Source organism: Glycine soja, chromosome 3 (assembly GCF_004193775.1).
Source record: "Glycine soja cultivar W05 chromosome 3, ASM419377v2, whole genome shotgun sequence".
Lineage (NCBI taxonomy): Eukaryota > Viridiplantae > Streptophyta > Magnoliopsida > Fabales > Fabaceae > Glycine > Glycine soja.
This window is the reverse complement of record NC_041004.1, coordinates 40,174,902-40,189,884: the sequence shown is the minus strand read 5'-3', so window position 1 is coordinate 40,189,884 and position 14,983 is coordinate 40,174,902. Positions and strand designations below refer to the sequence as shown.

The following is a 14,983-nucleotide window of genomic DNA, read 5'->3' as shown; positions in this document are numbered from 1 at the left end:
TGATTTGAAATGGTAGCTGTATATTCCTTTTTTTCCCCCAAGAATATGTTCACTAGTCAGTTGAACAGATCTATGGACAGCATGTGCTGTAGGTCCCCTGTAGGCAGAGACAGGCATAATCATCACATCTGCACTCAGCACTTTGCGGCTTCCTAACCGTGTGCTTGCACGGTAATTCTTACTATATTTAAGGAAGTAATTATTTTTTAAAGTCTTTTAAGATGATAAAATAATAAACATTTTTTAAAATAAATTCAATTAAACACGTTTTGAGTTTATAGGCAATTTAGTGCATGTTTGTGGGTAGTTTCTGTTCAGTTCGAACATGATGATGGGTGGAGACTTGCAAGCTTTAGTTGGGTGAGTGTTTTAGTTGCCTGATCATGATGGACTTCTATGGTTTTGTAACTAGTGGTAGGTGATCATTTGTAAATATTTTATGTTTAAGTAAGATATAAGTAAAATTACACTGGTGTATGTGGTTCAATTAGTAAAATTATGCTTTCTAGCGTGTGTGAGTGCATCATATCCCGCACCGTGCGTAAGGAATTTTTTCACCATCAACGGTTGATTTGATGCACTCAACGTTATGTTAGCACACCAGATTATAGGACCGCAACTCCTTGGGTCGTGTAATCCTTTGAGGCCGCGAAGCCAAGCACATGTAACATATTCTCAATCTCAAATAAAACATAATTTCGTCCCTCGACACTGTTGAGAGGATCATGTAGGACCCTAATTGTTCCTTCGACGACTCCACGACATCCACCACCACGAATGTCGTGCCGGTATTGGAGTCGTCTTGCCCAAGCTCTGGAGCCATCACGTGATATCCCACTGAGCCAAGAGCCAGAGCTCGAGGAACAACACCATTCTTGAATCCAAATCTCGATCAGTTTCTTGGTTTGGGTTACTACAGATCTTCGTGGTAGTGGCAAGGGCCTTATTCTTCGTGTCTCCAATCTGTAAAAGAATAATAATTCAGATTGGAAATGATTATTATTTTAGAAAAACCGTTTGACTCATTTTAAGAACATAAAAAACAAATAAATTGAATACAACCGAAAACATAAAGGATTAAAGATTTATTTTAGTCTTATTTGTTCAACCTTTTTTTATATTATGTACGAAATACTTATACTCGTTTAAGATATTTTAAATGACTTCAAAACTAAGTTTTGAATTTTTTTTACATGTTTAACATCATTTTTTTTTTTTACTTTTGTTCTCTTAATTTATAGTAGTGTACCTAAGTTTAATATTTATTTTATAATTTTCGAATACAATGATTGCCAAATATGGAACATACTAGTATTTTAATAGAAGTATTTTTGTTTAATATAGCTCTTTTAATTTATATATATCTATATAGAGAGAAGAATATTTAGGTAGCTACTAGCTCTAATATTAAATTTTTGAATAGATAACTACTACTCCCTCTGTTTTTTAACAAGAGTCGTTTTAGACTTTTGCACACTAATTAAGAAAATTATTAAAGACTTAAAATAAGTAAAATATTCAATTACTCCAATTATAGGAGTGATAATGAAAATAAATGCACTGCACAATTCCAAGGCAACTGCTATCAAAGGAGGAATCCGAAAAAAAAAACTTTTACCTCTCTCATTTAATATACGTGTAATTAACGAAAACAAATCTCTCTCTCCATCAAAAACTCTACTCTGTTTCATGAGCTGTTAAAAACCTTTCTTCTTCTTCTCATATTAAAACTCATTAATCATTCAATGAGGAACCAAAAATTAAACTCAGAAGAAGAACTTTGGAGGCAAAATTTGAGTGAAAATTTTGAGCCAAAATTTGAAAGTATACCATTATAAATTTTGGGTCCTTTGTTTCATCTTGCAACAAAGAGTAGTATGACTTCCAATAACTATCAGTTTGATCTAAATGAAATTCCTTACATAAAAGGGGTTAATGAAACTCAATATCAAAACGAAGAACCTGATGAGGAGAGGCAATTCCATTGGTAGTTCGATCTTCGGTCGATGGCACTCTTGTTCTTGATCTCAATACGGATGGAAATCGTCATTATCCTGTGTTTGACCTGAACCTCGATTATTTGCAACTAGATGCTAACGATGATTCAAATATTGAAGACACTGATTCCATCCTCAATGAAGGAGAAGACGTTGATTCTGTCCTTGATACGGTTGATGACACTAATTCCTTCCTCAATGAGGGTGATGACACTGATTCCTTCCTCAATGATGGTACTCTATTTTGGTGTTCTTTTGCCTTCAAATTGCGTATTTGCACAAACTGTATTGATATTTCTTTTTGTTGAAACACGCTTTTGTAATTGAGATTGATATGCTGAATATAATGTTCTTGTTAAAATATTCAATCTTTTTTTTTTGGGTCAAAATCTGATTTGTTTGTTCAAAGCTTATTTGTTGGTGATAGTTAGAACTTAAAAGTTATCTTGTGTTAGTGATTGTGTCATGTGTTCGTGAGTCAGATTAACAGCATAGATTCATGGTTTTTTTTTTCTCTGTTTTGATTACCAGTATTTTGTTTTTTTTTCCTCTAGGAAATGTTAATGCATCACATGAAGATGCTACAGTAAGGAAAAAAAAGTTCTTATCGAATGAGCAAAGATGGGCAATATATACTGCATTACTTGAGAAAAATGTCAACGACAAATTGAAACGCACTACAACCAATGAGGTGGCCACTTTATTTTTAGTTTCTTTACGAACTGTTCGGAAACGGGCAAAGGATACTCCACACGGTACAAATGTCAATGTGTCCCATAAAAAGACCAAAAATTATGGTCGGAAGAGAGACCAAGTAGACCTTAACAAAATTATTGACGTTCCTTTGCACAAAAGAACCACTTTGAGATCACTTGCATCTGCTCTAAATATGAATCATAACACTTTGTTCAAACTTTTGAAAGAGGGTCTCATTCGACGATACTCAAATGCTATAAAACCTCATCTAAAAAACCATCACAAGAGAGCTCAACTACAGTTTTGCTTATCCGTGATAGACCACACTAGTCTACCTGATGAACCAAAATTCATCGATATGTATAATATTGTGCATATCAACGAGAAATGGTTCTACATGAGTATAAACACTGAAAAGTACTACTTGCTTCCCGTGGAAGAAGATCCTCTTATTCAATGTCAAAGTTCACATTATATAGGGAAAGTGATGTTTTTAGTTGTTATGGGTTGTCCAAAATTTGATAATGAAAGGAATGAAATTTTCTCTGGGAAAATAGGCGTCTGACCTTTTGTCACATGAGAACCAGCTTTGAGAAAAGTGTGAATAGAGAAGCTGGCACCTTGGTGACGAAATTGATTACGTCAATCAATAGGGACATCAACAGAAAGTGATTGATTGAAAAAGTTATTCCTAAAATTCAATCTTGTTGGCCAAGGGAAGAATTAGGAAGTGTTATCTTCATTCAACAAGACCATGCTAGAAGTCATGTTGATCCCAATGATGAAGACGTTATAAGAGTTGGTACACAAAATGGTTTTAACATAAGATTGATGTGTTAACCGAAAAATTCACCAGATTTAAATATTTTGGATCTTGGGTTCTTTAGTGCTATTCAGTCTCTACAACAAAAGGTTAGAGCAAATAGTGTAGATGAACTCATTGAAGCGGTTAAGAAGTCATTTGATGAATACCCAACAAAAAAAGTGGAGTATGTTTGGTTGACTTTACAAATATGCATGAGGGAGATATTGAAAGTGGAAGGTTATAATCGGTATAAAATTCCACATGTGAATAAAGCTCGATTAGATAGAAAAGGTCTTCTTCCAACACAAATTGTGTGTGATCCAATTGTAATACAAAATGTTAGGAATTAATTGCAATTGTAGTCAATATATTTTAATCCAATGAACTTTAATTTTATCAAATGAATTACCCATGTTGTATCTACCACCAAGCATATTGTATCTACCACAAAGCATATTGTATCTGTTACTTTCCTGTAACTCACAAGGGGAATAACGACATGAGTAATTCATTGTGTAAATCTTATAACAATGTTTCAATTTTATCAAAAGAACATTTTCATTGTGTAAGGATCAAATTAAAATATTTTCTTATATAAGGACTAAATTAGAAGTTCATGTCATATGATTAAACCATAAAGTTATTGTTTTTGCATGTTGAAGCATCTAATCTTACTGACAACTCACAACACCCTAATCACAAGATCTTAGCCAAGTGACAACTCAACACCTTAGTCACAAGCAGCCAGCCAAGTATTACTTGCACCCTTCAATTGGGACTTCATTCAAATCAAAAACACATTTGAGATCTTCAGTCTTTACATCTTCCACCCGTTCGTTCTGGATTTCATTGACTCTTGATTTCATTGCTTCTTCATTTTGAGACTCTCCAAATGCTCCATTTTCAACCTCACTCAAAGGCTTTGTTCTATTTGCCATGACTTCTCTATTCTCTTTAAAGCTGAACTCAAAGCAACTATCTTGAGTCAATCCATCATTATCAAACAAGTCTTCAAGCGAAAGATTCTCACTATTATACCCTTGTGAATCTTGATACACAACATGATTGTAATTGTACTCTGGCTCATCGTCGTTGTTCTCTTGTGACTCCTCGACCACTACCGCATCATCAACTTCTTCGTTATCATCATCATCAATGCCCAAATCGAATAATGGTTGGTCGAACCCTCGATGAGATACCACCATTTTTTGCTATAACAAGAGAGAAAAAAGAAAACCCAAACAACAGAGAGAAGAGGAATAGGAAGGGTGAAAATAAAAAGTGTATTTAGAGAGCAGAGGGAGTAAGTAGTACACGAAGAGATAAGCAGTAAAAAAAGGGTGAAGCATCACATAAAATGATTTTAATTAATGTGAAAGGAAAAAGAAAGAGAAAAAAAAAAGTGGGATATGAAAATGGGTAGGAAATATGAGAAGTTGTCTCTAATAAATAAAAAAGATAGAAAAATTTAAATAAGGGACTTTATTATCTCCAAAGAGCTAAGTACGGAAGAGGCCAAAAAAAGGATTCAATCTTGGAGCACCAATGAACAATTGTTTTTTGTCAAAGTCTATGAATACATTAGAGGTGTCAAGCCTACTGTTAGTTGGTGTTCTGTTATATGGAACCTAACAATCCCTCCTAAGATGTGTTTCATTCTGTGGCTTGCTAAAAGGAACCGGCTGCTTACTCTTGACAAAGTTGTTTTTTTGAAATAAGGGATCCCTCTGCCCTTTATGTTCAAATGAGGCTGAGTCAAATGCTCATTTGTTCTTTTCTTGCAGAAAATCTCTCCAAGTTTGGGCTCACATTCGTGATTTGGCTCCTTTTCGCAGGCTTTTCACTTCTTTACAGTGCATTACTGACTCTTTAATTAGGGGCAGATCCACATCAGGTGTTCAAGGAAAATTACGTTTGTCTGACTATAGCAATTACAGTCTACTGCATCTGGCTGTCTAGGAACAAGCTGATTTTTGAAGATTATCAATTTTCTGTAATAGAGGTTATTAGCAAGATTAAGTTTTCTTATATATAGACAAACGTACCTGTTGCATTTATTTTAACATCTTATATAGACCTTCTTGTATTAGGGAGATTTTTGATTTTCTCTAACTGCGGGGTATGCCCCGTTTATTGTTGTATCATTTTGGGTTTAATATAATCTACATTTTTCCCAAATAAAAAAGATAGAAAAAATCTTAAACGACTTTTATTTTTAAAAAACTAGAAGAGTTTAAAACGACTCTTATTAAAAAATAGAGAGAGTAGTAACTAACTAGTAATTTCCATACGTATCGCATTTTCCAACCATAACAAACTAATATTAAATTATTTATAGTATTACTCAATACTCATCTTGCATTTCTTTGGTATATATTTTCATTTTGTCTCCTTTGCCTTCCTCTCACGCGTCTCTGTCCTAAACATAGGTTGGTTTTCACAAATCGCTATGCTTCTTCTCCAATCAAACGGCGTACGCGGAAAGATCAGATCGCAATTGGCATCAAAGGAGACACAAAACAAAACAAAACCCATGAAATTCCACTAATCACACTTTCCTCCTCGAAAACTCTCCGAAATTGTATTCGGTACCCCAAAACATGCGAGAATTCCTTTTAGCGTCGTCTGGCTAGGTCTGTCTTCGAAATCAAAGATGGAGGCTCTGAAATAATAATAATAATAATAATAATAATAATAAAGCCAGGCATCGAAAAGAAAGATAGAAGAATAAGAGAGGGGTATTCGAAGAAGAAACCATGAATCTCCTCTCCCTCTAAACTCTCTCTCAGATTCGATCCTCTCTTCTCTTCTTTCAATTCCGCTCCCTCGCACGAAAATGACAGGGTTTCCTCAACCTCGCCGCGATCACGCTTCTTCTTCCTCCTCCTCCTCCTCGCACAATTCCAACAGCAGGTCCCGCGATTTGTCTCTTTCTTTTTTCTTTTCTCTTTTCGGAACGAGAATTGATTTTAATAATCTCTTGCCTTTTCTCAATCTTGCATTCAATTTCTCGTTTCGCGAGACAGACTTGAATTTTGGATTGTTTCTTGTATGATTTCGGGGCAATTTTCAATTTTGCCTAATTCGGTTTTTGTTTCCTTGTTCTGTAGCGGTTTATGTGTTTGGGTTGCTTTTTTGATTAGGATAGTGGAATAATAATAATGATGTTGTTGTCGTTTGAAGGAGCTGAAATTGAGCTTGATGCATGTGTTTACTATTCCCGAGGGTCGATTTTTCCGGGATGCATGGATTTTAGGTTGGATCCTGTTTTGTTGTGAAAGTGATTTTTGGTGTCGATTAACATCAATTCGCGGTTGCTGGATTGAAAATTGACAATAGTTTTGTCAAGAGGTCTGTTTGAGGCGTGTGAAGTTAGCTAGGTGCTGAGATGTGATCATGGTATTAGAAGATTATAATACATGTATGTTGCCAAGTCAATATGGGGGAATGTTGATCATGGATACTTGGCAGTGTGGTACTTGCTGGAAAATTTGTGCATGATTTGGATGCATGGTCGGTCATGGAGCATGGGAGTTTGTTGTCAAAATTTTGTAGTTTCTGACTTTGAATACCATACATCTTAACACTATGTTTGAGCTTGACATTGTGATTAGTCATGCTACTATAATAAGCTAAGAATCCATAGGTTTGTCAAATCATCTTACAAATTTTCACTGAGGCAGAAATACACTCTTTCCCTTTTGAAGTTGAATTTGAAGTTGCATGTTTTTTTCTTCTTCTTTCCTGTACAATATTTCTCTTATTTGATGTGTTGAATTTGGCCAGTGGTAGCAATGTATTTAATTTGCTTGCAAGGAGGGAGATCTCGCCCCGATCAAGATATGTGGCAAAAAGGCATTGGGGAGAACCCGGAGAAGCTTCAAAATCAAAGTCTAGTCCTTATTCTCATCCTAAAAATGAAGTTGTGAGAGATGCAAGACGTGGTCTCCTCTCATGGTACTTTCACTTATTTAGTCCACAAGTTATATCGAGGAAAAAGCATGCCTTTTGAGAATTTGAAATTTTGCTTTCTTCAAGAAAAGTCAATTTTAGGGACTAACTTCTCTGACAATGATTATCAGGGTTGAGGCTGAGTCATTGCGGCATTTGTCTGCTAAGTATTGTCCTTTGTTGCCTCCTCCAAGGTCTACTATTGCAGCAGCATTTAGCCCAGATGGGAAAGTTCTTGCCTCCACACAGTAAGTTTTAACTAGTTGATCTCCTCTTTACTAATTTGAATCTATGAACTTTGTGATCGGATCTTGTTATGTGCTATGTGCAGCGGTGACCACACAGTAAAGATAATTGATTGTGAAACTGGAAGTTGCTTAAAGGTATTAGTTGGTCATAGGAGAACACCTTGGGTGGTAAGTTTGAGATCTGCCTGTTTGGCTTTGCCTTAATTTCTTGTGTTTATGTTTTTATGTTTCTTTTGTCTTATCTTTTGGTACTGATTTTGGTTTATGGAAGGAATCTTTTTTTGCACGAAGTTTGATGAGATGTAGTTTGAAGTTTGAACTCTGAAGAAGTTACAATTTTATGAAATTGAGTTATTAAAATTCTCATCCTTATCCAATTAATTGATATCCTGCCATTCAATTATGTAGTTATTTGCTTATTAGGAAAATGTTTTTACAACCAAAGTGTTTAGATGCACGTTTAGTTCCTTTCCTTCATGCTGATGCTCAGGGAGTTAGCTTCCCTTGTGGCGGATAGTTTCCTTCTTTCTTCTGTTTTTTCGTTTTTCATTTTTTTCTCATCTGCAACCAAAAAAAGAAGTGGACAACTTTTGTTGTCCCTCTTTTGGATTTAGGAGAGAGGTTTTGAGACAAGTGTTTACGAAAAAGATAAAAAGTATGTTAGAAATAAAGACAATCATATACATTGTCGCATATGGTGTCAATTATTTTATGTTCAAATAGTGGAACTATATTTGATATTTACTTTATGAACCATTATCACACACCCTGTTTTGGACAATGTGGATAGGACAGAATTTTTTTGCCTGATTCCAAGTCCCCTTCCTTGTCCCTCAATTAGAACTTTCCAACTATATTAGAAATAACAGTTCATCCCCCCATCCAAACATCAGTTAACAATGTTTTCCGTTTATTCCCTTTTCACAATTTTCCACATTGGGCTCTGCCTCTTCTGAATCCCTGATCCATGACCTTTGCTTGAAACTTATGTCAACTGTTGCCACATGCAGTGGGTTGAAAATGTCATTAACTGGTTTCAGGCATGTAATAATTTGTATAATAAATTATGTGCATCTTATTTTCCAATTAGCAAATTATAATTAGAGAAAAAAGTATAGGGGACAGGAGATTTCAGTCCAATTTGTATGGGCAATATATGGTGGAAGTGTTACTTCCAATAGACTAGGCCTTTTTGTCTAAAATTGTAGTTTGTGTAATCCAATGTGCACAATCATATGCACTAAGGGTACAACCCCAAAATATTAACCATGTGCTAATGGTACAGGTTAGATTCCATCCATTGCATCCACATATACTTGCTAGTGGGAGCTTGGATCAAGAAGTTCGTTTATGGGATGCTAACACATCAGAGTGCATAATATCTCATCATTTCTGTATGTTTACTTACTGTGAATCTCTCCTTTTCTTTTCTAAATTACTCTTGTAACACTTACTATATATGTTTTTGTTCCTTTTCATGTGTATATTGGTTTCTCTCTCTGATGAATTCATTGGTTGTTTCTTCTCACAGACCGTCCCATTGCATCTATTGCTTTTCATGCCAAAGGTGAAATAATTGCTGTTGCATCTGGCCACAAGGTAGTATTTTTTCCGAGAACATCCCATATTTTTTAAATCTTTGATGAACTGTTCTGAATTTTGGCGGCATTTTTTGGGGCTGTTTTTACACTGTTGTAAAATACTATCTCAGTTGTACATATGGTTCCACAACAAGAAAGGTGAAGCATCCTCACCAATATTTGTGTTGAAGACAAAGCGCTCCCTTCGTGCTGTGCATTTTCACCCTCACGCTGCACCATATCTTTTAACTGCAGAGGTGAATGAACTGTTATGTTTTTGGTTGCCTATCAACCCAATGCTATTCTGAATGTTAATTTTTGGATCTTCCCTTTGGTTAACATACTTGTATTGATGTGTAGGTCAATGATCTTGAGTCTTCAGATTCCTCAATGACGGAGGCGACATCTCTTGGTTATTTACAATATCCTCCGCCTGCTGTTTTTGTCACAAATATTCATCCTACAGAACATATTAGTTTGTCCAGCGAACTACCTTATGTGTCATTACCTTTCTATGTTATGCCGGCATATACTGTTGATGAGTCAAGAGCAGAACTACAGCATGCTAGTCATGATGTTGGCTCAGGTAGCATGGAAATTGAGTCTGCTGCCATGGTACAGTTACATGCAGACCCAAGTGCAGCAGAGCATTATGAGACTACCGTGTCTCCCATGGATACATTCTCTGAGATGCCCTCTAGCTCTCAAACTGGTGCAGAATATCCTGCTCATACTGCTTTCTCTAATGGAATGGGAATTGGCCTCAGTAATCTCACAATGGATGGTATGGAGACTGATGAAACCAGACCTGCTGAAGGAAGCCAACATGGGAACTTGACTAATACCTATTCTCTTAATGGCATGCTACACGGACTGTCGAGGCAAACTGCAAACCGTGGGGTTCTCTCGGAGTTTGGTCAATTTCATCAGTTTTTTCCTTCAAGAGACCCAAGTGGATGGGAGATTCCTTTTCTCCATGGATGGATAATGGGTCAAAGCCAAGTTGGTGTTCCTTCAATGCTTCCTCACATGGGTGCTAGTCGTGATAATCTATCCCAACACATTGGTTCTTCTTCCATAAAGGCATCTAATCCTTCCACTTCTAATGTTGATGCAGCGATGCCATCTTCAGCAATACCTGGCAGCATCAGCATACCGGGTTCTTCAATGAGATCAGGTTTACGGAATCATTTTTCACAGTCCCGTGTACCTGTATCTGAATCTGGCAATCTTGCTGCTTCTATTAATGCCCCACATGATGGATTCGATATCCAAACCATCGTAAGTCGAATTCAGTCAGAACTTGCCACATCAGTGGCTGCAACAGCTGCAGAGTTGCCTTGTACTGTGAAGTTAAGAGTATGGTCACATGACATAAAAAATCCCTGTGCTCCACTTAATGCTGATAGATGTCGTCTAACCATACCACATGCTGTCCTCTGCAGGTACCTTCTGATGTTATGTTATCCACCCTAACATTTGGTTCAATTAGTGATATTCTTTAGTGTAATTGTCTTTAGAAAAAATATTTTGCATGCATCATGTCAGTTGATTGCTTTTTTCATTTTCCCCTGTGAATGATTATGAACTTGTTATTTATTACTTAATAGAAATGGCATTATACTTATTTTTCAATCACAATTGTGTTCATTTGGCATTATTACATCACAGGCATTATACTTTTTTGGATTGAAGTCAGATTGTATACTTAATCAGTTAGCTGATTCAATGGAATTTGCCCTTTGCAGTGAAATGGGTGCTCATTTTTCACCATGTGGTAGATTTTTAGCTGCCTGTGTTGCATGTGTGCTTCCTCATATAGAAGCAGATCCAGGATTACAAACTCCAGTACACCAAGATCCTGGTGTTGCAACATCACCAACCCGGCATCCAATTTCAGCACACCAAGTTATGTATGAGCTGCGGATATATTCTCTCGAGGAGGCAACGTAAGGATCATTTAACTATTACGGCCAATCATTGATTTATTCACACACTTAGGTCAGTCCATTAAATTTTAAAATGAAAATTTTCGTGTATTTTTGTTGAACAGATTTGGTTCGGTGCTTGCTTCACGAGCAATTAGAGCAGCTCATTGTCTGACTTCAATTCAGGTCAGTTAATTACTTTATCATTATGCTAGTCTGTGTGTCTCTCTCCTTCCTTTTATACAACTTACACATACAGTCTCTCTTTCTCTCACACATTTTGGTCCCTAAAAGTGGCAGCTTGTATTGCTTTGGTCTTTGAAAGTTTTCATCTATTCAAATTAGTCCACATTGATGAATGATTTTTTATTTTTACAAATTAACGACTTCGTAGGGAAAACTTGATGATTTTTTATTTTTACAAATTAACGACTTCGTAGGGAAAACTTGATACTTTTTGGGTAATGATTTGTATAGACATGCACTTTCAGCAACCAAAGTAACTCATGTTGCAACTTTTAGGGGCCAAGTTTTATTAAATTGGTCAAATATAATTTGAAATGGCCTTTTCTTAGAGGATTGAATTGCTGTTTGATATAGTTCTCGCCTACATCTGAGCACATACTACTTGCGTATGGTCGGCGCCATGGTTCTCTTCTTAAAAGTATTGTTATCGATGGAGAAACAACATTGCCTATATATACAGTGTTAGAGGTAAAATGAATGCTCTCTCTCTCTCTCTCTCTCAATCTTAAAATTTTCTGATGTGAATTGCTCTCACATCTAACCACTCTTTGTATTCTGTATAATCTTTAGTATGAAGTAAGCATGATTCTGGATCATGAAATTTATACTTCAACCGTTGTCTTGACAACTGATCAACTACTTCTGCTTAATCTATGGGCTGGCACAAATTGTTGCCATTCATATCATCTATGCCCTTTTTGTAGTTCAAATGGTTTTAATCTGAATTTAATGTCTATGAATTTGTTTTGTCTTTTAGGTATACAAAGTGTCAGATATGGAACTTGTTAGGGTGCTTCCTAGTGCAGAAGACGAGGTCAATGTGGCATGCTTTCATCCTTTTGCTGGGGGAGGACTAGTTTATGGAACAAAGGTATGTTGTTGCTGGGGCAGACCGACCAATGGGGTATGGTTTAGCACTTTAGCTTACACTATTTAAATTATTTAATTGATAATCTTTTGCATGTGGTTGTAGGAAGGAAAGCTTAGGGTCCTCCAGTATGACGGTGCTCATGCAGTGAATGGCACTGGACCAAGTTACTTTCCTGAGGAGACCATCGTTGGTGTCAGTCAGTGAGCAAGGTTATACATTGATTCTTTGAGGATTTATAATGTTAATTTGACGACTCGATAAGAATAGGTGGTTTTGATTTTTGTCTAGATAGATGCTTGATGAGTGAAATAATCAATGTCAGATGAGGATTAGGGGTAGGCTATGCTGATGATGCAATCACCTAAACTCATGGTACTGATTCAATGATCTTGGCAAAAACGACATTTTTTTTTGGTTTGGTGAAACAACCATGACAGTTGAACTTTTGTTTTAAAGATGAATTAGAAGAATTGAAGCCAAAATTGTTTTTAAATTATATTTTCCAAAGGTAGTAATTAAAAATTTGAATCTCTCTCCCTTCTGCTGGGATCAGTATTTCGTCACAATGACTGCAAGCCTATCACTTTTCTGCAATCATAAGATAGAAAGTACATATTGGATTTTACATGCTTTGATGCTTCATATTGCCTTTTTTTTTTTTTAATGAAAAGTGGGCTGTCTATGAAAGTTGGAGGACCCGTGTTAGATGTAAAAAGGAGGGGATGGGGCCGATGGTCTCTTTGGAAGTCCTGTGTGAATTTGGTTGGAGTATATCAGAAGGTTTCCGAAGAAGAAATGAACGAAAATTTGTTTGATTGTTTCAACTTTCAAGAGAGAATCATTACGACTTTGTTTGTAGTATTCGCTTGTAGGAATATATCACATCCCCTTGTCTAACCCCTTTTCTGATGAGTGAATTTAAGGAACATTAGCTTTTGTTTTTACCATCAATTCCTTTACGTTAATGTGCATTTTGATCTCAATAATTGACATTTAGTTTATTTATCCTTACAAAGTTACTGCCCAATTGTAGGTTTAGACGAATGATTGGACATGTAATTCAAACATCTGCTTCACATTACTTACTGTACAACTCATATGGTAAGCCTTCTACACCAACCCCATCATCCCTTTCCTTTTGTTGCATTAATGTGAAATATATAAAACCCATACAAGAGAAGCTTTTCTATACAAGTAGTAGATACGAAATATTTTTTGTTTCAGGATAATTATAGAGAGAGGTGGACCTCCCAAGCAGTTGAGCTTTCTCACCATAAGTGATTCTCTCACCTTGATTTTTTAATGAACAACACAACCAGTGAAGTTATTGAAAAACCAATTCAACTCATTTAAAGCTCAACTCTTGGGAGGTACATACTGTGATAGAAATTATCCTTCTTTTCACGCGCATGAGGTTTTAAATGTATCTTATGTTATCCCCATGCAGCTGTCTCTGCTGATGATCTGCACAAACATAAATGCTGAGCCCATGCAACCGATGGTGGAACTTCACTCACTGCAATAGCAAAATGTATATTTTTGTATTATCCACGTATGAATATGTACTAACATTTTCCTTTGTTAACATGTTTTCTTATTTACCCCTCCCCCTCCAACCCATAAGTGGGCTTCTCTTTCTACATGTGTAACTTTTAGTGGTTAAAGAAAATATTTCTTTTCCTTTTTTTCTTGGTCCTTGGCATTAATTACAGCATGAGGACGCCAAGCATTTAATATTCCCAATTTATGTAGGTCCCATCCATCGAGTGTGGATGCCAGATGTATCCACATATTTAAGGTGCGTTTAGATAAATAACGTAGTTAAACATTTGTTAATAAGCGTAACAAGTTTTTTAATGGAACTTATCGAAACTTGTCAAAATAAATTAGAAACAAACAAGGTTATAGGTTTTTTTTTTTATAAATTTGAATATACTATTCTAAATGTGCCAATAATATATAAATGAGTTTGTTTTAAGGAAATATATATTTTTTTGTTTATTTGTATTTTAAAAGCTTGAGGGAAAAATGGTCATTCTTAAAAAGTTTCCTGACTTGAAAATCTAATCAGCAAAAGAGAAGGTAAATCCTATACGGATATGATCATTTGAGATGCATCAATTTTCAAATTAAGAGCACTGCCAGACATAACGCATGAATGTTTTGCTTTCACACAACAGCATTTTCAAAGAGTGAAGTATTACCCTCTCTCTTAAGAAGTCCCTAAAATAATAAAATTATATAAGTATTTAAAGTATTAGAAATCATGTTATATAGTTCCTGAGGTATTCGTCAATGTTACTTAGATGTATTAACCTAGAGACTAAATTGATGAATATTTCTTTTTACAGTGAATATTCAATACTTTATGAACTAGTTATATAATTTTATTAATTTAAGAATTATTTAAGAGAGAAAGTGGTACTTCAATGACCAAATTAATGGTTTACAGTATTTTTTAAACAAATTAAAACAAAACAAAATTGGTCCATGTCATGCGATATCCAAAATATCATGGGACACGTAAAGGGCTGGTAATTGTGGGGCACAGCAGCAGTATTCGTTGGACTTCCCTCCCAAATGGGAAAAGTTTGAATTGGTTTTTGCCTCTTTAATGTGGTCGGCTTTTCGTTAAATTTCATTTTCTCGTGCATGAGTTGT

General features: G+C 35.7%; 1 protein-coding gene across 2 annotated transcripts; it reads left to right on the top strand.

Annotated features, from left to right (window-relative positions):
• The first annotated feature begins 6,175 nt into the window (after positions 1-6,175).
• LOC114406976 lies at positions 6,176-14,009 on the top strand. 2 transcript variants are annotated; one of them, XM_028369868.1, is made up of 16 exons: positions 6,176-6,411; positions 7,285-7,455; positions 7,581-7,697; positions 7,781-7,865; positions 8,983-9,091; positions 9,229-9,296; positions 9,409-9,534; positions 9,638-10,722; positions 11,026-11,226; positions 11,331-11,391; positions 11,806-11,919; positions 12,209-12,322; positions 12,425-12,531; positions 13,356-13,423; positions 13,547-13,692; positions 13,770-14,009. In XM_028369868.1, the coding sequence occupies exons 1-13, from the start codon at positions 6,335-6,337 to the stop codon at positions 12,524-12,526; spliced, it is 2,430 nt and encodes an 809-aa protein (XP_028225669.1). In that variant the 5' UTR covers positions 6,176-6,334; the 3' UTR covers positions 12,527-12,531; positions 13,356-13,423; positions 13,547-13,692; positions 13,770-14,009. The 2 variants fall into 2 exon arrangements, with proteins under 2 accessions (XP_028225669.1, XP_028225668.1); XM_028369867.1 differs by lacking the exon at positions 13,547-13,692.
• Positions 14,010-14,983: the final 974 nt, after the last annotated feature.

Bases quoted from the DNA above. Each gene is read 5' to 3' on its own strand.
- LOC114406976 (XM_028369867.1), top strand. From the start codon at position 6,335: ATGACAGGGTTTCCTCAACCTCGCCGCGATCACGCTTCTTCTTCCTCC. The intron at 7,698-7,780 runs GTAAGTTTTAAC...TGCTATGTGCAG, and splicing joins AAAGTTCTTGCCTCCACACA to CGGTGACCACACAGTAAAGA. The intron at 11,227-11,330 runs GTAAGGATCATT...TTTGTTGAACAG, and splicing joins TATTCTCTCGAGGAGGCAAC to ATTTGGTTCGGTGCTTGCTT.